This window comes from Pelodiscus sinensis, chromosome 1 (assembly GCF_052426305.1).
Source record: "Pelodiscus sinensis isolate ZL-2025 chromosome 1, ASM5242630v1, whole genome shotgun sequence".
NCBI classification, from domain to species: Eukaryota; Metazoa; Chordata; order Testudines; family Trionychidae; genus Pelodiscus; species Pelodiscus sinensis.
This window is the reverse complement of record NC_143052.1, coordinates 104,607,004-104,633,841: the sequence shown is the minus strand read 5'-3', so window position 1 is coordinate 104,633,841 and position 26,838 is coordinate 104,607,004. Positions and strand designations below refer to the sequence as shown.

At 45.3% G+C, this 26,838-nt stretch overlaps 1 protein-coding gene across 5 annotated transcripts in view; it reads right to left on the bottom strand.

The window, feature by feature from the left end:
* The window catches only part of AGK (acylglycerol kinase), a 57,527-nt gene extending 33,799 nt beyond the window's left edge, over positions 1-23,728 (bottom strand). The window contains exons 1-3 of one of the 5 annotated variants that reach the window (XM_006133374.5): positions 23,495-23,728; positions 22,828-23,005; positions 1,454-1,493 (exon numbers count right to left, since the gene is read on the bottom strand). In XM_006133374.5, coding sequence (XP_006133436.3) covers positions 1,454-1,493; positions 22,828-22,937 — 150 coding nt within the window. In that variant the 5' untranslated portion in view covers positions 22,938-23,005; positions 23,495-23,728. Of the gene's footprint in view, positions 1-42; positions 67-1,453; positions 1,494-22,827; positions 23,006-23,119; positions 23,453-23,494 lie in introns of those variants that run through there. The other 4 variants (XM_006133375.5, XM_006133376.5, XM_025189799.3 and 1 more) reach the window with 4 other exon arrangements.
* Between the last annotated feature and the right edge of the window lie 3,110 nt (positions 23,729-26,838).

Below are 26,838 nucleotides of genomic sequence, written 5' to 3'. Positions count from 1 at the left end.
ACAGCAGCACATGCCTTCAATGGAACTTTCAGAGCCACGCACCTGGACCATTCACAGCCGCTCTGTGCACAGGCCCCAGCACCTGGAGGGAAAAGCGCATGGCTCCAGTGAGACCCAGGGTGTTACCCTCCACCCCACTAGATTTATGTCCCCGGCTCTGTGGGAGGGAAAGGGCATTGGGTTAGAGCACGGGGAGCTGAGGTTGCCTGGCTCTGAAGGAGGGGTAGGGGAGGGGCATTGGGGTGGAGCAGGAGGGCTGGAAGGTGCCTGGCTCTGGGGGAGAGATGGGTGCTTTGGCTAGAGCAAGGCAGTCTGGGGGTACCTGGCTCGGGGGAAGGGAGGAGCATTAGGTTGGAGGGGAAGGGCTGGAGGGTGCTTGGCTCTGGGAGAGAGGTGGGTGCACTGCGTTAGAGCAGGGAACTGGGTGTTAGAACTTCCGGCTCCTTTCCTGTAGCTGGGCAGTGGGTCTGTTGGTTAGATTTGGGGGTTCCAGCCTCTGCTCTGTGAGAACTGTGGGAGCTGGTGCTTGGTGAGGCGGGATTCTGGGAAGAAGGATTCCTGGCTTCCTTTTCTTGCCATGCTAATTCTCCCCTTGGTGCCTTTAACGTCACATTGATTGTACTTATATTTCAGCTTTTGTTTGATTTGTTAAAATTGTGAAGCCAAAACAAAAAAGTAGTTTATATAATGGATCTTCTGTTGATATGTGTTTTAGTAGTTAAATTTCTGGACTGTCATTGCTCATTAAAAGTGCTGACATATGGGTGGAAATCAGGTAAATACTGCATTTTTATTAATATCAGCAGAACTGTCTTAAATGGGGCCTGTATGTTGTGTAGTCTTGCCTTAATCTTTGTATTCATGCCCGTCAGTGTGAAAAGCTATTTGCATATATTTACATAAATATTTGCATATGTATGCAACCACACTTACGTTGTGGCCCTTGGCATGTGGTGTGGGTATCACTGTGGCCCCCAGGGCTTCCAAAGTTGAGTAGCCCTGTTCTAGGTCAACATTAGCATAAATCAGCTTGCCTGGCCTCTGCCCTACCTCTTCAATGGTTTATATACAATTTCAGCCTCCAATCCTGTCAATCTATTTCCTCTTCATTTTACACACGCATGGAATAATTAAATCTCCATAACTGGAGAAGTATGCAAACTGAATAGTATCAAGAACTCCTCTAATGATGCAACCACATTGTTTATTATGGCACTGAATTACGTGTACCATCAGGTACACCAGCCTATCCAAAGGAGAGGCCTCCTTCACTCTGTGGCAACGTAGCCCCAATTTCTACACCCCCCCCCCAAAAACACAACAACAAACCACGGCCAGAATCCCTGTCAGGTTTGTCATGAAATTGAAGCAGGCTAACCAAATCTCAGGAGTCCTGCACAACTGAGATAAAATTAAATTAAAATCCTCATCTTATCACATTAAATGGTATTACCTGGGCTTCCTGGCATGCAGCTCTCCTTAGTAGGTTATCACTATCAGGAAAACGAAAGGAGAGAATGGACATTAAATTACATAAGTTTATGGAGCTAAGGCAGAAATGGTTGGTTTTTTTTCCAAAACATATGCATCTGCCTTCTTTCTACTACTTTGACATCCAGTAAAATGTCAAGCTGACACATTTAAAGATCTGCTTAACAACATATGGAAAACATAATACATAAGGATCATTTTTCTTTATATATGCACATATATAGCATTTACATATTTACATTTTTCTAATTCACCCTTTTTCATTACTGAAGACCAGAGCTCCAGGTATTGTAATTTGCAAGGCCCTAAATCTTTAGCTATTATGATTGTGAATAAAACCTTTAGATTGTGAACTTTACTTAAACTGATGCAGCAACTGGTACCTGCCAGAGTTTGCAGGCAGCCTGAAACAGTAACTCGGAGACTTGTAAGTTACCCCGTATATCATCGTGAGGTGTAACAATGAAGTCTTAGAGTGTAAGTACTAGCTATTTCACTAATGATAATTTCAGCAGAAATACCAGACTAAATGTACTTATTTGTCATTAGTGAATGTAGTGGTAGATAATGGGTCAGGGTGCAGTGGACCAGTTATCTAGTAAACAAATTTTTTTTAAATGCAAAGCTCTCCATCTCCTGAAATAGTCATTTCTGCCCTTATGCAAAAGAAGGAGAAATAATGCATTCCCCTCCATGGTACCAAAAGCCCCGACTGCCTTCTTGATATCAAAACCATCTCCCACAATTTTTTGAGCACCAAAAGCATCTCCATTATTCCTCTAATAAGTCATTGTCAGTGCAAAAACCCCTAGAACAGTGAACATTTAAAATGGTAGTAAGAATTAATATAAAAACAAATACTGATTGATTGGACAGGATTTGGGGCAATGACAAAAAAAGCAACGGGAGAGCAGGGCAGTCCATTTCTAGTGTCCCTGAACTGTGTGAGCAACACTTACCAGTCCTAACATATTTACTGTACATATCACGGTGATGTCATGAGATATACCCAAAAACATGGCAGGTAACATACTGTGGGACAACTAAAAACTCACTGATCATTCATATCCTTGTGTGATGTATGTACAAAGAGTTATGGATATGTGCTAGAATTATGTTCTTAAAATGTGTTTGGCACGCAATGAATAAGTCCAGTCAGCATGCTGGATACTAAGGACTGTTTTCACTTGTCATCAGCTGAGACAATGAAGGCCCATTTACTTAAAAGATAAACAAAGCCTTTAACCAAGCAAGTTGGGGAGATAGCTAAATGATAACTAATTGAATGAACTGATTGCATACGGTATTACCCTATTATACATATCAAGTTAGCTTTCATGAAAGAGCTTATGACACACTGGTGAATAATGTCATTGTGAAATATATGTATTAACACCATATGAAGAAATATGGATACTTAATGACATTATGCTTTAGTATCTGTGACCAATACAGGGAGAAAAAGGTTTTTTCACAGACAGGAGAGAGGGCAGTCATTTTGCCTGTCTCCAGTGAAATTAAGCAAAGTGTGATAAAAAAAAATAATGGAAGCCCCATTTACATATGAACCAGCACGGGCCATTTGTTGTTTTTTAGGTTTTTTCAGTTACAGACTAACATAGCTACCTCTCTGAGAAAATTTTAAGGCGTCCATGGTTACTGGACAGAAAATGATGGTGACACAACCCACTACCGATCTAGCATGCATTCCAGAAAATGACACCTTGTTAAATACATTTGGATTAAAACAGGATCACTGTTTCGTTCAATTTCACAATCTCAGGCTGTTTATCCCTAACTTGGAATCATATAGTCTGCTGTATGTTACATCACCACTGGTTACTGTAGCAACACAGTTTTGATGCCACAAAGGCAGAGGAATGGTGATTTCAGGTGAGGAATAAATATGGGGAACAAATAAATTGACTAAGCAACACAAGAACCATGGAAATTGTCTTAGTAATAACAAAAAGACAAAGGGAAGACTAAAATGAGAGACAAAGCATATAAATAATATATCCTCTGAATAATGCCTAATTGTAATATTTATCAAAGAATTCCTCGGAGGCAGCAGCATTCCTTTAACCTAATGTTTACTCTTTAAAACTAAAGTAATAAATAATTTGTATTAAGAAACCAGAACATTACTTCCAGAAGTGACAGATTTGTGACTAATTGCAGTAATTTTACTATACAATAATAATGAAAGCAACACTAGCATTGAAATCAATTGCATGCCAAGAATTTCTCTATATTTGCTATACTGAGTGCCAGGCTAACAGAACTCTCTCAGCTAATTCCAAATGTTAAGCCATGAGGTTATTAAGATAACCCAGGAGGTCCATACTGCACCACTGATTAGATACTTCAACTCCACCTTCTGGTCTCAGCTCAGTAAGCAAGTTATGATTTGGGCCAGGTTATCCCCAATACCAATTCTTCCCTATAATCTATAACAGTAAACAGACGGCATGCTCTTACTGTTCGTACCGAGTGCTAACCTTCTACAGTGAGGTAGCATTTCATTATTTGTGGAGAAATTCAGCTTTAGAATTCACTCTCTTGTGATCCTCTGAAGTCTGAGTTTAAAGGCTTTGAGGATATAGAGCAAGAATCATCAATCCAAACCAATTTCAAACCCAGAAGATGATAATACCTTATTAATAAATAAGAAATTATTTGTCAGCCAATGACTATGGTCTAGCTTTTAAGGCCATATATTTTGGACGTTCACATGTGACAATCAGGATCCAGATAACCTGGACAGAATACAAGGTCTGATCTCCAAAGAATAAACAATTGAATCAAGTGATTGTGTGCATTATTATACTATAAAAGTGTATCAAGTGAGGTCTTTTATAAAGCCAAGGATAAACTGGTGATTAATATTGTGTGATATATAAACAGTTTGCATGTAAAGAGTTACAGATGTGCGCTGGACATACATTCTTAAAATGTGTCTGGTAGGCAGAGCATAAACCCTAGCTTATCCTAGACAAAGGAATATGTTTTTATCTGTCTAACTGGTCTGGTTACAGGTAGAGGACAATGGAAGTACATCTGCATACAAGTTAAACAAACCATCAAGCTAAAGGAGCAAAGGAGATCACCTCACAATGAAGGGGATGGGGGGGTAGGGAGAGAGAAAGGGGAACAGAATCTGCACTAGAAGAATCATTCATGGTTGATGAAGCAGAGACAATAGACTTTGGATAATATAAAGGGGCCAAAAACTATTTTAGTTATTCATTACTGAGAGGACTCTGGGTTCAGTGACCTCTGAGCCTAGAGAGGGAAGAGATAATTTTCTTTGTCTTCAAAGACAAAGACAATAACTTGCTGAAATTGACCTTTAGTCACTAGAAAACATGTTTTCTTTGTTTTATCTTGCATGTAACCATACCCATTTTTTATATTCTATCAATTAATCTTCTGTTCATTGTTAATAAACTTCTTGTTTTATTACAAAACCATCTCTGTGCTGTGTATTGTAGTGAAATTGGGTCTTCAGCTCAACTAACAAATTTGGTCTGAGTTCTGGCTCTCTGAGGGCAGCAAACTTAGCAATTTGTGTGAGTGTCCAGTGAGACGGATGGGATGCTGCAAAGAGAGGTCTCTGGGGAACTTGGGAATTGGAGATCATTGATTGTTATCTGTAAGGCAAGGTTTGGATTAGTAGAATCCTGAATAGTTTACCCGCAAGGCACACAAGCTGTTGCATAAGGCAGCTGGCATATAGCTTAGCAATAGCAAAGCTCTTACTTGCTGAGGCTAAGAGAGGCAACAGTGGCTCAAAGTTCTGGGTACTTCAAGCAGGACATTCCATCATGCTCTTTTTAATATTTGTATTCAAGGTCAAATATGGTGAATATGGCCTATTCATTAAATTAAAATAAATAAATATTCCATGGACCAACTTACATAAACTAAAAGTTTTGACAAGGATATTCCATCAAGTCTGAAGCTTTTGCAGGTCTCATAACAATTTCCAGATTCTCATGTTTACAGTGAGTTGTCGGATCATGGATGTGCTAATTAGTCTCCACAGAGTATGCACATGACTCTTCTAAACACAGGAACTGCTCATGGTTTTTCATTTATTCGTTTTTTTGTTAATTTTTAAGTTAAGTTTATGTAATTTAAGTCATATCTTTTTACACCTCCTATACTTTATGAAAATTGACTCATGAATATACATAACTCAAAGACACATTATGCAAAACGGGTGATTTAACATGACACTTTAAAAGTTGTAATCCACTGAATCCGTATATCCTATTTGTATACATGTGTATTTCTTGTCTATGAAGTTAGAAATATTAAGTGGAAACCTGTTTTATTAGTCCATGTATTCTAGTAAAAGACCTTAGTGATACTTTAGGAACTTGATGTCTTGATGACTCTGGAACCCATTTTGGATTAGGGATGTTCGATATAGCGTAATTGAATAGACATGTAACCCCATGAAATCTTAGCTGTTACATGACTATTTGACAGTCTCTGGGGGTGGGGCTGGCAGTATGCGGTGACAGGCGTGAGCCAGTCTGTGAGGGGAGCCAGTTTAAAAATTAGCTCCCCATGCAGACCGGCTGCCTGCCACCCTGCACTGCTGCCTCCGATACAGCACGGGGTGGCAGCAGCCCCTATCCGCAGTGGCCCGGGCTCACTGCAGACAGAGGATGGTACTCAGTAGCAGCCTCTGTCTGTGGGGGTCTGAGCTCCTCACAGACAGAGGCTGTTGCAGGGGTCTGGGGTGGGAGAGGTTGCTGAGAATCACCCTCAATCTCTTATATTCAAGGGTCAAGGTGGGCCAAGTCATTAACTAGTACTTTTTCAAGGTAGTTGCTCGCTTGTTCTCTAATTTTATTTTCTTTGCAAATTTAGTCTAGACCACTGGTTCCCGCTGCAATCTTCAAAGCATAAACTGTCTCCAAATTGATGCAGTGCTCTCTGCCTGACTCTGCAGAGAGCCTGAAACCATAACTCTGAGGGCTGTGAATTGTCCCCATTCATTTCAATGCTGTAGTGACCCAACAGCCTAAGTGTAACACATAGGAAGGCTTAACTATTTTACTGCTTATTGAAGCATCCAAAGAAAGAAGCCAGGCAATCACAATACCAAGATATGCACAATCTGCTCTGAGTAGCATCTTGTTTTGTGCCATGAGTAGGGGTTTGTGGGCAAACCATGGTTGGTGCCTGGAATCCACACACACCTCTGGCTGGTTCAGCCGAAGTCTATTAGCAAAATATCCAACTATGATTTAAAAATTTCAGGTGATGGAAAATATACTATGATCCTTGGTAAAATTGTTCCAATGGTTAATTACCCTCACGGGTAAAAAAAGAAAACAAGCTAAGAAAAGTACCAGTAATTTTCCTTCAAAATGTATCTCCTGCCTTTAATCATTCCATAGCGTAGAACCCCAAGGCTCTGAGAAATATTTTTGCGGGCTTCTACATATGAAGTTTGTCAGTTTGATTCATACTGCTCAAAAAACACCAGATACACTTGGCAACATTACAGCTTTATGTCCATAAACATGGTTCAGTCTCTGTGCATACTGGGTTATCAGCCCATGGATGATGGCCATTCAAGCTAGAGAATGATTAGATAAATATGGTACATTTTGTACTGAGTTTTATATTTTATTTACAGCACTACATAGTAAAGAAACAGTCAATATACTAATATTCCTATAAGGAGGAGAAAGAGGCAGAGAGAAGTTACATATTTACCAGCTGACTGATCTCTCAGACTGCCTGAAAGAGTGCACAGACACTTCCTATACCTATGGTGACATCCTCAGATAAACCATAAGCAATTTCTACCCTGGACTTGTCCTCGACGCTTACAGATACAACTTACACCTTACAGCAAAACAAATTTAGAGTACAGCATCTGCTGATTTACCTAGTACTGCTTTCCTGATTTCAAAATCAACCATTACATTGCTTAGAACTAGGCTAGCTAGGTTATCCTGCAAAAGGGAAGTGAGAAGGAAAAAGGGGAAGGAATGTCTTGTCAAACTAATCCACTGACAGAGGCCAGAGTGAAGCTCTTTGGGGAGTCCCATGCAATTCTCCAGTAAGAAAGAGGTAGAGCTTCAGAGGGGCAAACAGGGCAGGAGGGTACTTTATGTGAAGAACCCACATGGAAAAATAGTATTTGTTGCTTCTGCAAATTAGTTTTGGGCTTTCTTACATAATGTTAAGCATCAAGATAGCGGCCCTGATTCTAGAACCTGCCATCTGGAAACACCACTAGTGACACAGTCCCAGCAGAGTATGGCACTCCCTCAATTCCAACTCCCTCCCAACGTCCCAGCATAGGGGCATGCCACAGGAAGAAGAGACGCACGGCTAGAGTCCACTGCATTCTAGCTATTATGGGCTCTAAGCCAGACCACTGGGAGAGGTTGCAGCACAGTGTACATTAGAATCTCTCTCAGGACTCTTCTAACTCATACCTTCAGAATCCTGAACATACAGAGTGATGTCTACTCCCCAGATTCTGTATTGAGTTTCCTCAGCCAGGACTGTGAATCAAGGCTGATATTTTACTCAGCAATCACCCAATAGGAGTATTATGTCTTCCTTTATGTCTAGCACAGGTTCAGCACATAACAAATAAACCACCGAAACAGCAGCGCTTCAAAGATGCTGGTTGTATCAGTGAGGCTTTTTGCTTTTCCTGCTTTAACTGCAGTATCCGTGCCACTTGGCATGACCAGAATATCAGTGTTTCTATTACAAGCTTGGCTTTGGGAGGATGTGAAAATCAGATGCTCAGTCTGAATCAGCTTCCCCAGACTTTGCATTTATGCTCAATATTTTTAATGAAGTTAATATCAAAAAGCTGCAGCAGCTGTTCAGGATGGAACCTTCAAAGAAGTGACAAACTGAGTTATCATCTGGCAGGGACATAAAGTGCAGCAATCAAATTAACACTACCAATGACACTTAGCTTACTGGCAATGAGAGCCAAAGCCCTGTGAATCCTGCCAATATTTTCTGTGATGAAAGTCAACTATTTGTTTGTCACTTATGGAAGGTGAAAATTATTTAATATTGATATTATATATATATATATATATATATATATATATATATATATATATATATATATATATAATTACACACATGGGGCCTGCCAGTCTGATACAGGAAATATAAAGGCCTGCTCTGTCAGTTATGATTCAACAACTGATCAAAAGCGTCACTGTAACAGGATGGCAGCATTTGCCTGAAACACCCACTTTGTTAATCAAGTATGGATCATGATAAGAGTTTAGCAAGCTTAATTTGGCAGAACTCACTTAAGCTGGTGACTCATAATACCACCTGGAAATAAAGGAGGCAGGAGAGAGGTCCTGTGGTGTCAGCTGAGAAGTACTTTTGAAAAGCAGCCAAAACTGGATAGACCATTTGAGCTGATTTTTATGTAATAACTGTTATTTTCTAGGAGAGTGATGGGGCAGAATTTGGGCTTTATGTATTGTGGGGAGTCCATAAAGCTGGCTGGACAAGGCACCTGCTCACATTCAAAGAGGATTTGTGCACTGTGCCTGCAAGGCTGACCCTGTTGCCTGACTTGGAGAATTCCAATCCAGAGAAATGGGTACCAAAACCAACTGATTAGATCTAGCCACTCAGATGAAATGTAAGGCAGACACAATCAGTCACCGAGAGGTTCTAAACCTTTAGGACTTCAGAGATCACCACCAATCAGGCCAGCCAAGATACAGAGTCTCTTTGTTCCTCTAAAATGACTCTACAGTAGCGCCAGTCAATTACCATGCAGTGACATAACCAGATGAAATTACATATCCTGTCCTCCCTCCTCCCCATTTCCAAAGACAATTATACTCTATCACCTTGATTTTGTAACCAAAGTCTCATGTAAATCTCTATTTTGTTGACTTTCAAAAAAAGTATGGAACTGTCATATAACTGCCTGTTCACAAAGCACCTAACTGTAAAATCTCGCCTTATAGTTGAGCACAGCCTTAATTGTGATACACTAGATGGTACATACACAGGACAAAAGGAAACCCAGGTGTAAACCGGCATAATTCTATGGAAAGTCAATGTAAACACACTCACATGCAGCCAGACTGAATTCTGCCTTTCCTTTTCCTCTGCTGCTGGAGCACTCTATCCCAAATGCAAAAACTTGGATTTTTCAAGCATGTCTTTTATGAGAAATTAGTTTTGTAATAACAGCACCAGGCCTACAGTCAGGCACAGCTTTAGGTATGCTACAAACTGTATCCTTTCCTGTTCATCTCTCACAGCTGTCTTGTATATTTTACTTTTTACCTGCAACACCTCAGTTATTCCAGTGCAGTGCCTCTCTCAAAGCGATACCACCCACAGCGCTAGAATATGGCATCTCCCATGCCAAATTTATTTTCAAGTGTGACCTAAATCTTCAGGTTGCAATCTAATATGTCTGAAGGTGAAAAGCTAGTGCACTGACACATCCTGGCTCCTTAGAGCAAATGCTACATTTAAAAATTATGCCCGCTTCACCAGCTCTTTGCCCTTCAGACTGAGCTTCCATTGCTCACAATCCTCTGCCATCTGATTAGCACTAGGGATGTGAATAGGTAACTGGATAATGCTTACTGGGTACCGGTTAACAGGTGCTCAGGAGCAGACCCCCCATCCATGGCCTGCCAGTGGTGGCAGCAGCCTCAGCCCCAGTGCAGGAAACGAAACCTTCTCCCCACCCCTGGACCAGAGAAGAAGCCTGCTAGTGTCAGCAGCAAAAGCCCTGAGGAGGGAAGGAAGATACCCATTTAGTAAGTTAAACATTAGGTTAACCTGTTAAAAGTTAGGTTAACTGATTAATAGGGATTTTACATTCCTAATTAGCATGGTGGCAAGTTACCATGCTCTAGTCTCCCTTTGCTGTTACCTGCTGTAGGACAGAAGGGGCATTTTCTTCATACCCAAAGACAGGGTCTGGGGCCCATCTGCTAAGTCACACTAACTAATGGTTCACAGGAAAGGGGTGCAACTGTGGAGAAATTATGAAGACCAAGTGAAAAGTTCTTGTCTGCAGCTCTCAGTAAAATCAGTGAAAGCCTTATGCGTATCAGAGGGAAGGATCTGAACAAAAGCAATTACTCCAGTGGTTCTTCTGTGCCTAAGCAAATTTAAGATGGCTTTGGCTGGTTTGCCATTCATTTGCTGGAGACGTTGTTACTTAAAATAGCTCTAATTAATACCACAATGACAGCATCTAAACCAAAAAAGGGATGAACACTGAAATGGCAAAAACTAAATGAGCTTCTTCCCGCAAAGTCTGGAGGAAAGGATGAAAAAGCCAAAAGGAGTCAAAAACTTCCGTCAGCTGCAAATGAACAAGCAAAGCCTCAGACAGCTAATTCCAGGAAGTCAAAGGTTAATATGAATTGATGTCAACTAAAGCAAACACTTTCGTCACAAACTCCAGCAGTGCCAGAAACAGAAGCACAAGACTTCACTAAACCTTTAATCTGTTCTAAAAGGGTAGATATAAGTCTAGTCAAGTATGCCTCATGCATAGTAATTTAGCCCCAAATGTCGACAATGGCCAAATCTCACAGGCAACATAATCTACATTCAATTTACTAAGCACTTAAATTGCTGCCTTAGACACCAGGTATGTGGGGCTAAATGTACTGCTAGTGCTCTCTGGTGTAATCAGTATGGAACATGGATGAACAAAAAATGCTCCATTTTCTGATACAGCCGGGAGATTGCAGTGAATTCCATGAGTCAGGGGGAGAGGGAAGTTGTGCTTCATGGCTACTCCCACCCCCAGCACAATCCCACTGGCCAGTTTCTGGCCAATGGGAGCTTCCTGACTGAAGAACAGGCAGCATGAGAAGAACCAATCCTCCTTGTCCTCAGGCTCTTATTCACACAGCACATGGCCCTGCAGCCTGTTCAGGGGCGGAGCAGGCCCCTCCCTGAGAAATGTGCTGGGCTGCCGGCCAGGAGTCTCATTGGTAAGTCTCCAGGTTAGAGCTTGTCTCTGGCACTCCAGCCCCTCACTCCTACCTCTATCCCACATAAGCCAAACTGTCTGCCTCCCTCCTGAGCCCAGACCCCTTCCCAGACCCTGCACCCCAATCCCCTGCCCCAGATCACAATCCCCTCCTGCCTAGGTCACAACCCAAACCCCTGTACCCCCTCCTATACCCCAGTCCCCTTGTTCTAGGTCACAACCCAAACCCCTGCACCCTAATCCCATGCCCCAGGTCACAATGGCCTCCTTCATCCCAACTCCCTCCCAGACCTCAGAGGCCCTCCCGGCATCCCAGTCCCTTACCTCAAGCTCCCTTCTGCACCCAACCTCCATCCCAGATCCTGCATCTCCTTGATTAATATCATGGAAGAGTGCAACACTGGACCACTTTCCAAAATCTTGGAGTGGCCCCACATAAAAAATTATAGCTACCCCTGCCATAAGTGGATGGAACAACAAAAAACAAGGCTCCTGACTGGTCTCTGATTCCCAGAAAACAAAGGACACATCCTCCTCCCTAGGGAAATTAATCCCTAGGGCTTTATGGGGAATCCCTGAAAATTAGTTCTTTCCCATATGATGTCAACCTGGGGGATGTTAGCTAATTTCCCAAGCATTAACATTCCCTTCTATTGTGTTTATACAATGCTACATATGGACACGGAACTGTCTATTTTTAATAATGTACTTCAAATCAGAACACCATAAAGATAAAACAAGCACATTCTAAGATAAGGAAATCAGAAACAATATCTCATCTAGTATACGTGAGTTTGTCCATCCATCCATCTGCTCAAGAACTCCTCCTAAATGGTAAGAGTGAGGACCACCAAATGCAGTATACACTTTCCTCTTCTCATAACTTAAAGCAAGGTAAGTTGTGCCAGGAAAATGGGTTGTGTCTGGAACTACTTCTCATAAAACCATACAGAGAAGGCAGACTCACCAAACAGGTGAAAGGGGCTGGCTGGGGATGCCTCCCCTCCCTCTCCCTGGACTACTCCAGCCCAGAGCTTCCCAAATCACTGGTGCCCTTTAGAGAAAGTGACCCCCCCCCCCCAATGCATATGGGAACATTATAGGCTGTTTCCCCTTATGAAAAGTCCCTGATGAAGGGAAAGTGCACAGTTTGCTGCATTCCTCACTTTGGCTAGGAAACGCAGGGGACAGGCAAATCTGGATATGTTCCAGCTGAGTCGTGCACCCCTCCCCTGGCTGTGCCCACTGGAGCTACAGTGCCCATGAAGAGGCATTTCTCATCTGGCCCCATGCTGCTGCGGTGAGAGGGGGCTGGGGTGGTCCTCTCTCCCCGGGGCAGCCTGCATGCTGAACCCCTCATCCCCAGCCTCTCCTCAGAGCAATGATTTAAATGGGGAAAAACAAAAATTAATTGAGGTAAGGACCCGAGCAACTCTGGGTAACTCTTCTAGTAAATACATTTTAAGCAAAGACATATTTTAAAGGCTACTGTCCCACTTGGCTCAAGCCACTCCTAGGAATATCCATCTTTCCTTTCCACATAAATCCGGCATTCTGACAAGTGATGAGAAAAATGTTAAACTAAGTACGTGCATAAATAATTCACAACCCTGTCTTTCAGCTTCTCTGTCTCCTTCCCCAGCAATAGTTATCCACAGAGAACAAGAAAGAGCTATATGTCAACCCTTGTTTTCATGCACAAGAACTACTGTTTTGAGATAAATAATTACTATTTACAGTTATGTTTCATCTTCTTCAACCCAAGGAACTCAAACCACTTTGCAAATGAATTAATAATCTTCACAAAAACCACATCAGGTAGGAAAGTGTTATCTTCAATTTGAAGATAAGAAAACTTAAGCACAGGGAGGTTAAAAGGGCATTGACTTTAAAAAAAAAATCACACTTGCATGCGAAAACGTTGTGCCTACTTTTGTTGCAAGTAATCCACATCATCACTGAAATGGAAAGAAATCAAAAGTTTTTTTTATTTTTAAACTCCCCTCTATTTTTTCCTTTTTATGTATGTTGTGCTTTTGACTGCACTTTGTATATACAGTAAAACTCCAATAGTCCGGCATCCAATAGTCCGGCACTCCTGATAGTCCGGCATTAAAATGACAAGAGCTTAGTGAGTGAGCTTTGGCAAAAAATGAGTTACAAGGTAATAGCGGCAGCAGCTGAACTGAGCAAAAAGGCTTAAAAAAACTAAAACATTACAGTATTCTGTATATAGTATGTACAATAAAAAGGGTTAAGAACACTTTATATACAGTATATAATGTATACAGTGTATATATATAAAACCATCTTATAGTACCTCCTGATAGTCCGGCATACCTGATAATCTGGCACCACCTAGGTCCCATAGGTTCCGGATTATCGGAAGTCTATTGTAGTTAGTTTCACTGTTTTCTTGATGAGGAAGGACTCTTTCCCGGTACTGTAGAAATGTGCTTGCCAAGAAAAGCACGGTGGAGCCGGTCAAAAGGCTCCAAATTGACAGTCATCGGGCAAGTACAGTCACAGACAAGGAGAAGGAAGAGCATTGTGCCTGAAAGCATTTATTGTGGCTCTTTGGCCTGTCCAAGAGACCATTCCACACAAACAGGTGAGCAGGGGGGAAATGCTTAAAATAGGATTTTTTAAAAACACAAATCTCACTACATTTTAAATAGTTATTTATAGTACAGAGACATCTCCACCTCTAACCCACTGCTGCAGCAGCCATTAAGATCTGATAAGTGGGGAGTAGGGATGTTAAGAGGTGGGTAATTTGCTAATCGTGTAGTCGATAGAATTTTATCAATTACATGAATAGTCGATAAGGGAAGGCAGTTAAAGCGCACAGTCCTGGCTTGAGCCAGGTCTAGGATCTTCCCCTGCTGTGGCTCTCCATTTAAAATGTAGTAGGAGCAGGGCAGGCAGGCAGCCCGACTCAATTCCGGTCCCAGCGCGAGCCGGGACTAAGCCGACGTGCTGGCCAGTCCACAAAAAAAATGTACTGGCAGAAGGGGAGGAAGGGAAAATGCATGTACAGGCAGTCTCCGGGTTACGTACAAGATAGGGACTGTAGGTTTGTTCTTAAGTTGAATCTGTATGTAAGTAGGAACTGGCATCCAGATTCAGCCGCTGCTGAAACTGATCAGTTTCAACAGCGGCTGAATCTGGACGCCAGTTCTGACTTACATACAGATTCAACTTAAGAACCCCAGGCATCCCCAAGTCAGCTGCTGCTGAAACTGATCAGCGGCTGATTCCAGGAAGCCCGGGGCAGGGGCTTCCTGTAGTCAGCCACTGGTCATTTTCAGCAGCTGCTGACTAGGGGACACCTGGGGCAGAGCAGCTGGGGTGCTGCTGGGTTGGTCCAGTGGCACCCAGAGCGGCGCTACGGGACCAACCGGCAGCGCCCCAGCTGCTGTACCACAGGCGTCCGGAGCAAAGCCGCGGAGCACGGGGGCAGCGGGACAGCCCAGACGCGCCGTGGCTATCCTGCTGCCCTCGGGCTTCGCGGCTTTGCTCTGCTCTGCTCCCCGTCCCCCAGGTCTGCAGACCAGGGGGAGGGGGAGCAGAGTAGAGCAGAGCGGCGGAACGCGCGGCCAGCTGACAGCCCAGACGCTTCTGGGCTGTCAGCTGGCTGCGCGTTCCGCCGCTCTGCTCTGCTCCGCTCTGCTCCCCCTCCCCCTGGTCTGCAGAGGGGGGGGGGGGAGCAGAGCGGAGCGCGCGGCCAGCTGACAGCCCAGACGCGTCTGGGCTGTCAGCTGGCCGCGCGTTCCGCCGCCGCTTTGCTTCCTCTCCCTGGTCTGCTCGAGACCAGGGAGAGGAAGTGCCCCGTTCGTAACTGCGGATCCGACGTAAGTCGGATCCGTGTAACTCGGGGACTGCCTGTAGTCTATAGCATTAACCAATAAGCTTTTGCTTATCAGTTATTCGATTACACTATTACATCCCTAATGGGGAGCCCAGCAAGAAAAGTGACTACCAACAGGACTCCCCATCACTGGTGGAAGGGCTATTTGGCTTCTCAGCTAGATATTGCACCTGGATAAAAGCCCAACCTCACTATTTTCTACATAAATTTTGGCTAGTGGGTTTAGTCCTCTGGATTTCAGTAATCTAGTAAAATTTTTGCACATTTTATGGCTGTGAAGTGATGGTTTAAGGCAGTGGTCCCCAACGTGGTGCCTGCGGGTGCCATGGGACCCGCTGGGCCATTTCTGTGCGCCCGCCGAGTGATCAGGGCCAGCCCCGCCCCCGGGCGTGTGGCGCATGGATGATGCTGGCTCTGGGCACACTGCGTATGAGTGTCCCCGCCCCTGGGCACACGGCACAGGGGCGGCGCCAGCCCTCGGCGTGTGGCACAGGGGTGGCCCAGCCCCCAGGTGCACAGTGCATGGGCTGTGCCGGCCCTGGGCGCGTAGCACAGGAGCAGTGCCGGCCCCGGACATGCAGCGCATGGGCTGTTCCAGCCCCGGGCGCGCGGTGTATGGGTGGTCCCACCCCTGGGTGTGCGGCACAGGAGCAGCGCCGGCCCCGGACATGCAGCGCATGGGCTGTTCCAGCCCTGGGCGTGCGGCGTATGGGCAGTCCCGACCCTGGGCGCGTGGTACAGGAGCGGCGCCAGCCCCGGGCACGTAGCGTATGGGCAGCCCCACCCGAGCGTGCAGCGCATTGGTGGCGCCGGCACCGGTCACGCAGCGTATGGATGGCCCCGCCCCCGGGTGCCCGGCACGTGAGTGGCCCTGCCCCTGGGCGCCCAGCAGCCCCAAAAGGTTGTGGTCCACTGGTTTAAGGTATGTGGGAGTGGCCAGGGGAAAGACCAACAAATAAGATAGGAAAAAGGAAGGATGGTAGAGGGAGCCGAATGGAAGAAAGGTGATATTTGGATTCTTCATAATGGCTACATCTGTACTGCAAGGCTTTTCCGCGAGAGGAAATGCAAGTGGAGCGCTCATTTGCACGTTGCACTCGCATTTGCATTTCCTCTTCAGATCCCTTTTGCGCAAGAGGTTTTTGCACAAAAAAAGAGCTGTGCAGACGGCTTCTTTATGTGCAGAAAACCCCTTTTACGCAAGAGCCATTTCTTCCTCATTTTTTCAGGAAGAACGGCTGTTGTGCAAAAGGGGGTTTTTGTGCAAAAAGGAGCCGTCTACACAGCTCTTTTTTGTGCAAAAACCTCTTGTGCAAAAGGGATCTGAAGAGGAAATGCAAATGCGAGTGCAACATATGCAAATGAGCGCTCCACTTGCATTTCCTCTTGTGGAAAAGCCTTGCAGTATAGACATAGCCAATGTCTCAGTCCCTAGAGAAACAACTGCAAAAATGTAAAATTTGATGCAGAAAATGCTAAAGGCAACCAAAGAGTTTCCAAATTTAGTATTTTTAAATGTCATAATTTCTAAGACAATGTCATAGCTTTTGAATGCTCTGAAAGTAAACATGTGGATTCAAGCCCAGAAATGAATGAAGGCATTAAAAAATATAGCAAGTCACAATTTCAAAACATATGTAGAAAAGTGATTGCATTAAATTGTTCAAACACAGCCAACAATAAAGAGCCCACGATCGTTTTATTCCTTTTAATTTCAGGTGGAGTGCCAACATGGGTATTTTTTACCTGGGCTAAAATGTGTTAGGATTAGATGCATTTTTTCCAAGTACCAACTGTACTGTCTTTTCCCACCAAAACATTATATAAGTGAGAGAAAAAGAGAGATTCTGAGACTAAGAATCTTAAGCACTTTTCAAAGAGATGTAAGTAGGGAAAAGTACATAAAATTCTCAGATCTACCAACCGTAAGAGTGCTTTTTTAAAGTTACACAGCATTATAGAGATTAGAGATATAAAAGGATCTATTAGGCATTTTCTAGTCCATTCTCTCTTGCCTGTGTAGCACTGTTCCCTACAGTATGTTCTCCTGTGCTTACCCAACATCATAATTTCTCTGTAGGGCATATTACAGAACTTGAAATAATTGGTCAATTAAATTTCATTATTTAGAATGAATTCAAAAAACAACTAAAATTTAATTTACACTAGTTATTAAGTTACAGGTAATTACATGGGGCCATCTGCACAGAAATCAGTTGCAATTTAAAGCACGAAATATACCATATGCAAAATGTTCACATTTTACAGTAAATAGAAAAGAATACCCCATAATTCACCATGTGAGCCAAAGGCAGTACTGTGATTTTCCCTCTCTGTGCCTCTGTTTCCCCCTTCCACCATATGTCTGTCTCAGACTGTACGTTCTTCAGGGCAGGGATGTATGTCGCTACATACAGGTATCTTGCCTAGCATGCGGGGGCTATGATCTTGCGTGGCCCTGTAGGTGCTATTCTAATATAACTCATCTTCTACTATTTGAGAGAATTTGTGCATCTGTCTGGGTGTCCATCTGTCCGTGAGTCTGTTTGTTCAAGAACTCTTCCTAAATGGTTAGAATTAGGACCAACAAATCTGGCATGCAGCTTCCTCTTATCTTAAGTTAAAGCAAGGTCATGGCTGTGTTGTGTTAGGACAATGGGATGTGCAGGGATTGTGACTGTTTCTAATCAAACAGAAAGGGAGGGGCGTGATGGCAGGGACAGTTATACCACAGAATGCCCACAGGGGGACAGCAAGCACCCCAGATCTGGGGGGCCACACAGTCCGTAGACGTAGAGGGAAGCTGATAGGTGGGCCATGCCGCCTTGGAGAGAAGCTAGCAGATGGACCGCATCTCCTGTACCACTCCTGAGCCGGCCTGAGGGAGGAGCTGCCGCCCTCACCGCCTCCTCTGAGCCCCCTGCCCTCTCCCCAACCCCCTGCCCAGACTTCTGCACTCCCACCCTGTCCTGAGCCCTGACTCCTGCACCATCCCACACACACTCCAAGCCTTCTGCTCTGAGCCCCCCCACATCCCTAAGTCCCTGCCCTGACTCCTGGACCCCTCATATTGCTGCTCTGACTCTGACGGACCCGAGCAACACCAGGTAAATCTTCTAGTAATGGATTAAAACTCACATAAATGGACTGATGAGTCTCAGAATGGGGGTCAGGGAAATCACATGATGACAAATGGAATGCTCTGTGCCAACTACTCTTATTACAAGGCAAAGGGAGCAGTATTGAACGTGGCTCGTAACTCCTGCTGAAGGTCAGTGGATCATGGAATATGTTGACCCACTGGGAGCATATCCCTGTCCTGTCTACAATCCTCCCTGAATACTGCTGCAGAGGACTTATCCAAGGGCTTGAATATGATCCTAGTTGGGCACCCAGGAGAGAGGGCAAAGCTCTCTCACAGGGACCTAAGGTCAGCTTTTCGGGAGAGGAAAGGGGAAAACAGTCTCAAAGACACACTGACACCTCATGGAAAAAATCTTGAGAGGTCTCACCAATTAAGAAGAGACGTATAATTTAATGTAGTTGACATTTCTTTATCATCGGGGGGTACATACATGAAACCAAACCTCCGCTCATCTGCAGACACCGCTTATTCCCTACTTGAAGTCCTCATGCTCAATGGCATCAATCAGTTGCCACAGTAACCAATTACACTATCACAAAGAAAAGATTACGGGCCAAATTTTCTGCTGGTGTAACTCCCCTGCAGACAACTAACCCCCAAGAGTTAGGCATGAAGGAAGCAGCCAAAGCAAATTGACACTTCAAAACAAAGATTCTGATTTAATGCAGATATCCCTAGGAAGAAGGAAAAAAGAACAGGGAACAAGGAATAAGACAAATGTAACACACAGCATAAGCAGATTTGTTTTCCAAAGTTTCCACTGATGCCTTGGCATTTTAACTCAAGGGGAAAAAGAAACAGTTAAGCCCTTGTCACACAGATTTAAAAGACACAGGAAGATGATGGAGTGAACTGCAGCCCCCAAAGCAATAGTATTTCAAAATCATTTGGTTACATTTGCATTATAGTGAAATCATGTTAACAGTAATCTTAAAAACAGATATTGAAATTTAAGTCTCTAAATCTTTTCAGAAACCAGTCCAGGATTTAGACCCCTTGGGGAACATTTATTTCAGAGAGAACTGAAACAAGAACAACCATGAATACTATATATGCTCTTGCTCTAGTTTAAGGGTCTCAAACTCCCAGCCCATAGGCCATCCTCAGCTAGAGCGATTGTGCAATCCAACTTAGGACTCCCAGTGGGCCGGGGAAAGTGTGTCCGTTACTGACTCCCAAGCCATGCCCCTTTCCACCATCACTCTGCCTTCCTCCCTTCTGTGGCATCCTAGCCCCAAGGACACAACAGGAGGATCTGGTGCCATGCAGTGGCAGCAATTTTTGTGATTACATAAACCAGGGGTGAGGCACCTCAGGCCCAGGGGCTGGATGCAGGCCCTGGCTTGCCTGGATCTGGCTCCCTGAGGCTCAGGGCCACCCTCAGCACTGGGGAGCCTGCACTGACACTTCAGCCCCTACCCTACCGTCCGCCACCTCACTACAGGGCTGGAGCACACAAAATCTACTAAGCTGGGCCTCCCTAAGCTCGGGTGTGTGAGGGGAATGTGGGGAGTGTCTTTCTCCTGCTCAGTCGGGGGGCCACAGTGAGGGGTTGTTGGGTTTTTTTTTGCTTCTCACTTGTATGTGGCCTCCAATTGATTTTTCTGTGGGTCAGTTGCCACAAATCCAAAAAAGATTCCCCATCCCTGAAAAACTAAAGTTCTGGTGATGCTGAAACCAGGTGTGCTTATTGACGGGCACTTGCAAGTGAAGGTGACAATTGAATTAGTGGCATAGATAGTGGTTAGGATGACCATTAGTGCCCTTAAGGGTACTACCAGCAGGAATATTAAAATCTGAATGCGCATGAAGCCTGAACTACCAAATCTTTCCTGAAGGTGGCCCATCCAGTTCTGTTGGTAGCACAAGACAAAGCAAGGTAAGGAAGCTTGAACGCTGCTACCAATGCTTGTACCTGTTACAGAACTAAAATTTGCAAGACCTATGAATCTGGCACGTTTCGTAACAACTATATTCATAACAAAAACAACAGCTCTACTTGCGCAATTAGATCCACTTGGGCATACCAATCTGTCCATTTGCAGTGCCACTGAATGTAAGAACAGCCATATTGGGTCAGACCAAAGGTCCATCTAGCCCAGTATCCTGTCTTCCAACAGTAGCCAATGACAGATGCCCCCAGAAAGAGTGAAAAGAACAAGGAATCATCAAGTGATCCCTTTCCTGTCATCCATTTCCAGCCTCTGACAAACAGAGACTAGGGGCACCATTCCTACCCATCCTGAGTAATAGCCATTGATGTACCTAAGCTCCATGTAGTTATATAGTTCTTTTTTTGAACCCTGTTAAAGTCCTGGCCTTCACAACATTCTCTGACATCCACAATAGCACAGATTCATTAAAAGACAGTTCCCCCAGCACCGTCTCTGTGGGGGAAGGAGTAGGAGCGCAGTGGGGAACTGGTAGCGCTTCTGCCTTTGAAATGTAGCAAGAGCAGGGCTCTTGCTACATTTCAAAAGCAAAGCACCACCAGGAGCACAGGGCCACTGGGGGACTCAAACAGCCCTCCCTTGTACATTTCAAAAGCAGGGAGCGCGGGGCCAGCGGGGGACTGCTACATTTCCAAGGCAGAGACACACTTATCGACTAATCAAATAGTCGATGCAAATTACATCAACTATTTGATTAGTTGATTAATCTAAATTTAACATCCTTAAGGCACGGGACAGGCTCCGTCCCCTCAGGCTGAGCAGAATGTAGCAGCCTGTCTGTTAGTAAATTGCTCCCATTGTCTTTGTGACTATCCCTAAGGCAGTAGCTCTTTAAGTGTAGTCCACTGACCACTACTGGTCTGTGACTGTCTTGCAGGTGGGCCACGGGCTTGGGCTTGTCCCCCCTGCAGTGGGGAACCTGAGGACGCCCCAGTGAGGTTGGAGCACCAGTGCCAGCTTCCTGCTGTGGGGGAAGAAGGGCCAGGGATGAGCTGGATCCTGCTTTTGGACTGAGGAAGCAGCTCCGCACACTGTGACTTCCCTCCCCCTGGCTGGGGAAACAGCAGTGCAGGAAAGCACACATCTAGAGGTTTTCCCCATTGCTCCCATTGACCAGAATCAGAGCCAATGAGAGCAGTGGAGTGTGGTGCTTTGGAGCGCTGGGAGCCAGAGTCAGGTAAGTGCCCCCATGCCCCTCATACACAGACCCTGCACCTCCTTACCCCACATGGTACCCTCCTCCCCCTCAGACCCTGCACTCTATCCTCCTCACATCTCTCTCACCCAGACTTCAAACCTCCATCCCTCCTACTCACACCCCTCCCACCAAGATCCTGCAATTGCATTCTTCCTTCCAGACCCACTTACTCTCACCCTGATCCTGCATCTTCCGTCATTCACAGACATCCCCTCCCACCCTCAGCCTGCTCTTGCACACTATCTCCCACCCAGATCCCCCACCCCCAAACCCACTCCTGCACCTCACCTTCTGGCCAGACCATACATGCCCACCCCCTCCTGCACCCATTTTGAAATCATGGGTAGTGGCAGGTCGACTGTGGAAAGGTCTGCATCGAGCAAGGTGGACTGTGGGTCAAAAAGTTTAAGAACCACTGCCCTAAGTTATAAATCAGGTGCAAAAGTTTTAAATCTCCATTACATTTCAGGAGTGGTGTAAAAGATAGCATGGCCTTATAAATGCTTACAGTGCATTAGTGATTAGAACAGGTCTACATTTTTTTGACTGAAAAAGTTTCTTATCAAAATGTGCTCCAATGACCTTTCTGGAAATGGTCAGTATATAATTTTTTTTGATGCCCCAGCCTTCACTTGTTCTTCAGTTGCCTATGATGCAACACTGAGCATATAGCTGCATATATTTGTTGACTAATAACTACAAATAAAGTGTCAAGCCTAGCTACATTACTGTCAAGCAAGGGGGGGTTGGACATTTCCTCAGTGTCATTCTTTATCCACTGTACTGTAGTTTAAATAGGTTACCAAAATAATTGAAAGCAGAAGGATTATACTGCATTGTGTTGACAAATAAAACATGCAGAATTTTAAATTTCTTGGTACAGAACTCCCCCCAATACATTTCCTAAGGCTAAACTACTGCAGCTTCTCTCTGGACAGCCATGCTATTGTAAAAACCTCTTTGGGAAATGACAGTCTGCCCAATAGGCAGTTCGCAAAATCTTTTTATTTAAAGGTTCCCAAGCAACCAGCTCTATCTATAACCACCCTTCTCAAGCTTTACAGATGTTTGTCCAACTTCACCACTATCCATGTGCCACATCAAAAAGTATTAGCAAAGATACAGAGAAAGGTTCACTATTATACTTCTTCAAGGCAAGGTAATAATTACCAGTGTTTTCCATAGAGCCAGTTTCCTCCCCAGATGAGCAAGCAGCCCCCAACTGTGGTTTTCTTCCAGTGATTCTTGAGGGTTTTAAACATCCTGACCACCCTGGCCATGTCTATCTTCACAGGGCAATGCAGGGAGAGGATGGAAGACGAGAACTTAAAGGCCTCCCTGTGATGAGCTAAGAAGAAGAAGATTATTCAATCAGAGCACAGACAACTCTGAGGTTGCTCCTAACCCCTCTGATTCTTTTCCCTGCAAGGAAACTATACACAGATCAAGAGCTGTAAAACACCTTTTGATAGAGGGACAGAGCCATCTGCCTAGTTACCCTGCAGAACAAACACGCCTTCCACAGGCGGAAAACTACGGGAGGTCACTCAGTCCGCTCTCACTGATGAGAAAAATCTTCTCCTCCCTTGGTGGGCCAGTAAACATGCTCTCCTACGGCATTGCCACTCAATACCTCTCCACCGCGCACTGTTTTCGCTATGGAGGGCGCCATTCCGTGCAAAAGAACACGTGGGAGCCCCTGGCTGGGCAGGCCCACGCGTGGGGGCGCGCAAGGGAGAGCCCAGCGCCCCCCGTGCAGCCTGCAAGACCCAACCCTGCAGCTCTGTTTCCCTGCAGCCTCTGACTCCCGCTCCCCCCCCCCCCCCGACCCCCTCACCCTGCAGCCTCTGCCTGGCGGGGGCTTCGGACGCTCCGCCCGGGCCCGGGGCGGCTCCCCGCGCTGCAGCCTGTTTCCTGGCGCCGCCCGCGCCTTTTCTCCCCGGCTCTGCTGGAAACAGCTCCGGCGCCGAGAGGTTCCGCGCGGGGCTGGCGGGGGCAGCCCGACCGCGTCTTGCAACGAGGCGGGGGCGCGTTAGGCTGCGGCCAAGCACGCGCCCGACCCGCTCTAGCGCTTGGGGCGGCGCTGGGCTCTCCCGGGGGCGGCTTGAACCTCCCCGTGCCTGTGACTAGGTGCCACAAACGGCGCCGTAGGGAGCCACCCCCAATATCTCTGTCCTGCTTTTCACAGGGAGAGCGCCTTGCAAAAGTAGGGGCTTGCCTCAAGGTTGCTAATGCCAAGCGCTCATGGGGCAAAAGCCTCAACCCGTGACGAGTGGCCTAAAAATCACCAGACTTTAAAATATCAGACACCTGCGCGTCTTCTTCTTTGCCTTCTGGTTTTTGAGCTTTGAGGGGCCCTGTTTTCCAGCTTTGCCCGTCTCCCATGAAGACGAGTAACTGGAATAGTTTTTATGACAGTTGAGTCTCACATACAAGCCTTTAGGGGGGCGAGACTCTAAAAAATACCACATGTTGTTAGAGGAGGGATTAATTCATAACGAAAGAGGTGACCGTGCTCAAACTTTTTTTTTTTTTTAATTTTCATAAGTGACACAGCAAGCCCAAAAGATGCCAGGGCTATGAACTACCAAGCACAGAGGTGCTGGGGCTCAGCCTTGGCAAGCCCTGGCACAACTTAAGCACAATGAGAAACTAACAGTAAAATTGCTAGAGTTGGCAACCCCCTACCCCACTAATTTGACCAGAGTCGGATGCATCTGGCCCATCTGTGAGCTATAAAAGGCCAATGATATTAATTGAAATGCTCACTTTTTTGAGAAATAAAATGATATAATACTGCAACTATAATGGGGATTTGTCCCCAATAATTTTTTTTACATGTCTTGGTACATTACTTATTCAATAATGGGTTATTCTTTGGGGCTAATTTTAAAGTAGTGTTTGAAGTCCTTTTGGATCACTTAGTAAAGTTGACTCAGAATCCCACACTGACCCCAGGCTCCATGAGGTGCTTCCATTTTGAAATGCACAAGAGCCCCTACTGGGCCTCTTGTAAGTTTCAGAGCTGGCACACCATGTGCAGCCTGGGGGCTCTTGTACATTTCAAAGGTGGAATGTAGAAGTCCTTATCAACCAATCAAATAGTCAATGGAAATCCCATTGACTATTGGATTAGTTTATTAATCAAAATGTAACATCCCTAGTTAATAATTGAAAAAGGATTCAGAGAAGAGTCATGGAAATGATTTTAAGATTAGAAAACATGCCTTATAGTGATAAACTTAAAGAGCTCAGTCTGTTTAGGTTAACAAATGATTAAGGGGTGATTTGATTACAATCAATAAATATTTACATGGGAAACATTTAATAATGGGGTTTTCAGTATAGCAGACATGGGTATAAAATGATTTAATGGGTGGAGGTTTAAGCAAGACAACTTCAGACTAGAAATAAGGCGTACATCTTTAAAAGCAATTTACCAAAGATCATGATGGATTCTCCATCACTGACAATTTTTAAATCAGGGCTGGAAGTTTTTCTAAAATATGTGATTCGGGGTTGGCAGCAACAAGTGACTTCACTATTCTGTGCTTACTTAGGTGTTATGCACATATTGTTATGCATCTGTTCCCCAATACCTACAAATCTCTTCCACTGGCTAGAATCCTGTTACAGGGCAAAACAAGATGGATTAAAATCAATTACAGGTTGGACCTCTCTGGTCTGGCACCCTTGGGACCTGACTGGTTCCAAATGAGGGAATTTTCCGGACTAGGGGCAGTCTCCTGCTACTGGCCCTCCAGCCCATCACTCCTCCCAGCTGCTGGCCCCAGCCACTCCTACTTGTTGGGCTGCTGCTACCTCAGCAGCTGGGCTGCTGCAGCCCTGGCTCCGCTACTGGGGCTGCCATGGCCCTGATTTGCCTGCTAGGCTATCAGGAATGCCGTGGCCTCAGCTCTGGCCCTGGCTCCTCTACCGGGGCTTGGCTGATGCAACCCCAGCTGCACTACCAGGGCTCCATTGCTGGGGCTCCCAGCCCAGCAGGTATCCCAGATGCTGGCACTCCTGCCACTGGGCTCCCAGCCAGGACTCCCTGTTTCAGGAACATGCCAGACCACAGATGTTGCCGATGAAATAGTCCTGGTTTTGGGAGGTCCAGCCTGTTTTCAAAAAAATTAAAATTGATTTTTTTATTGAAATCAGATTTTTTAAATAAAATTTCACATTTAAAAAATAAGTTACAATTAAACCTCATCACAAGCATGCTAAACCTTATACTTGCAGTCTCATAGAAATAAATGAATGGATTTAATCTGTCTAGTCTGCCTAACTACATACTAGCTCTTGCTTCTTGAAAGGTCTGGGCTTCTGTTTTTCAGCAGACTAAAGTAATGTGTGCACACCACAAAACAGGCTGGAGAATAGGTAACTGCTGGGGAAGGACTCAAGGGGTCTATAGAGCACAACACCCCCCCATGTGACTTCTCCCCATGCCATCCCTATCTTAGGAGAGGGCCATCCTTAGGAGGGTATGGGGCCCAAGACATGCCCGCTTTCCCCCAGGCTCTGCCTCACTTAATCCCTTCCCTTAAGCACCCGTACCTGCTCCGTCTCTTCACCGCCTTTTCCCATCATTGCTCCACCCATCCTTTCTGCACCTCTTCCCCAAAACCCTTCCCATGAGCGAAACGGCCCAGGGAACTAGTGAGGTGCCTGGCACCAGCAGTAGGACTCAATTTTCCCAGCCCCCGCACTCACTGGTGGCAGCAGGGGGGAAGTGGAGAAATATGGCACTAGCTCGCTTTGTTTCCCCAGCTCCCAGCTGCATCCACTGCCAGTTAGTGAGCGGGACAGCTACATTTCTTCCCACAAGTCCCCTTCCCTGTGCGGCATGGGTGGGAGCCAGGGGAGCAGAGTGGGCTGTGGCTGGATTGTTCTGCTTCTCACTGCCAGTGAATGTGGGGTCGAGCCCAACCCCTATAGCCAGTGCCAGGGTCACTTGCTACTCCTCTGGCCCCTGCGGGATCCCCGAGAGAATGGGGCCCACGGCAGTGGCCTTGAACCATCCAATGGACAGGACAGCTCTGCTCCTGCTCCTCCTCCTGGCCCCTTGCCCCTACCTCCATGGTCTGGAAAGGATTATTGTTGTTCTGTGCATATGTGACAGTAGAGATGGAACAAGCAAGGCAGAGGAGTTGGTTAACACAGTGTCTTAAAGAC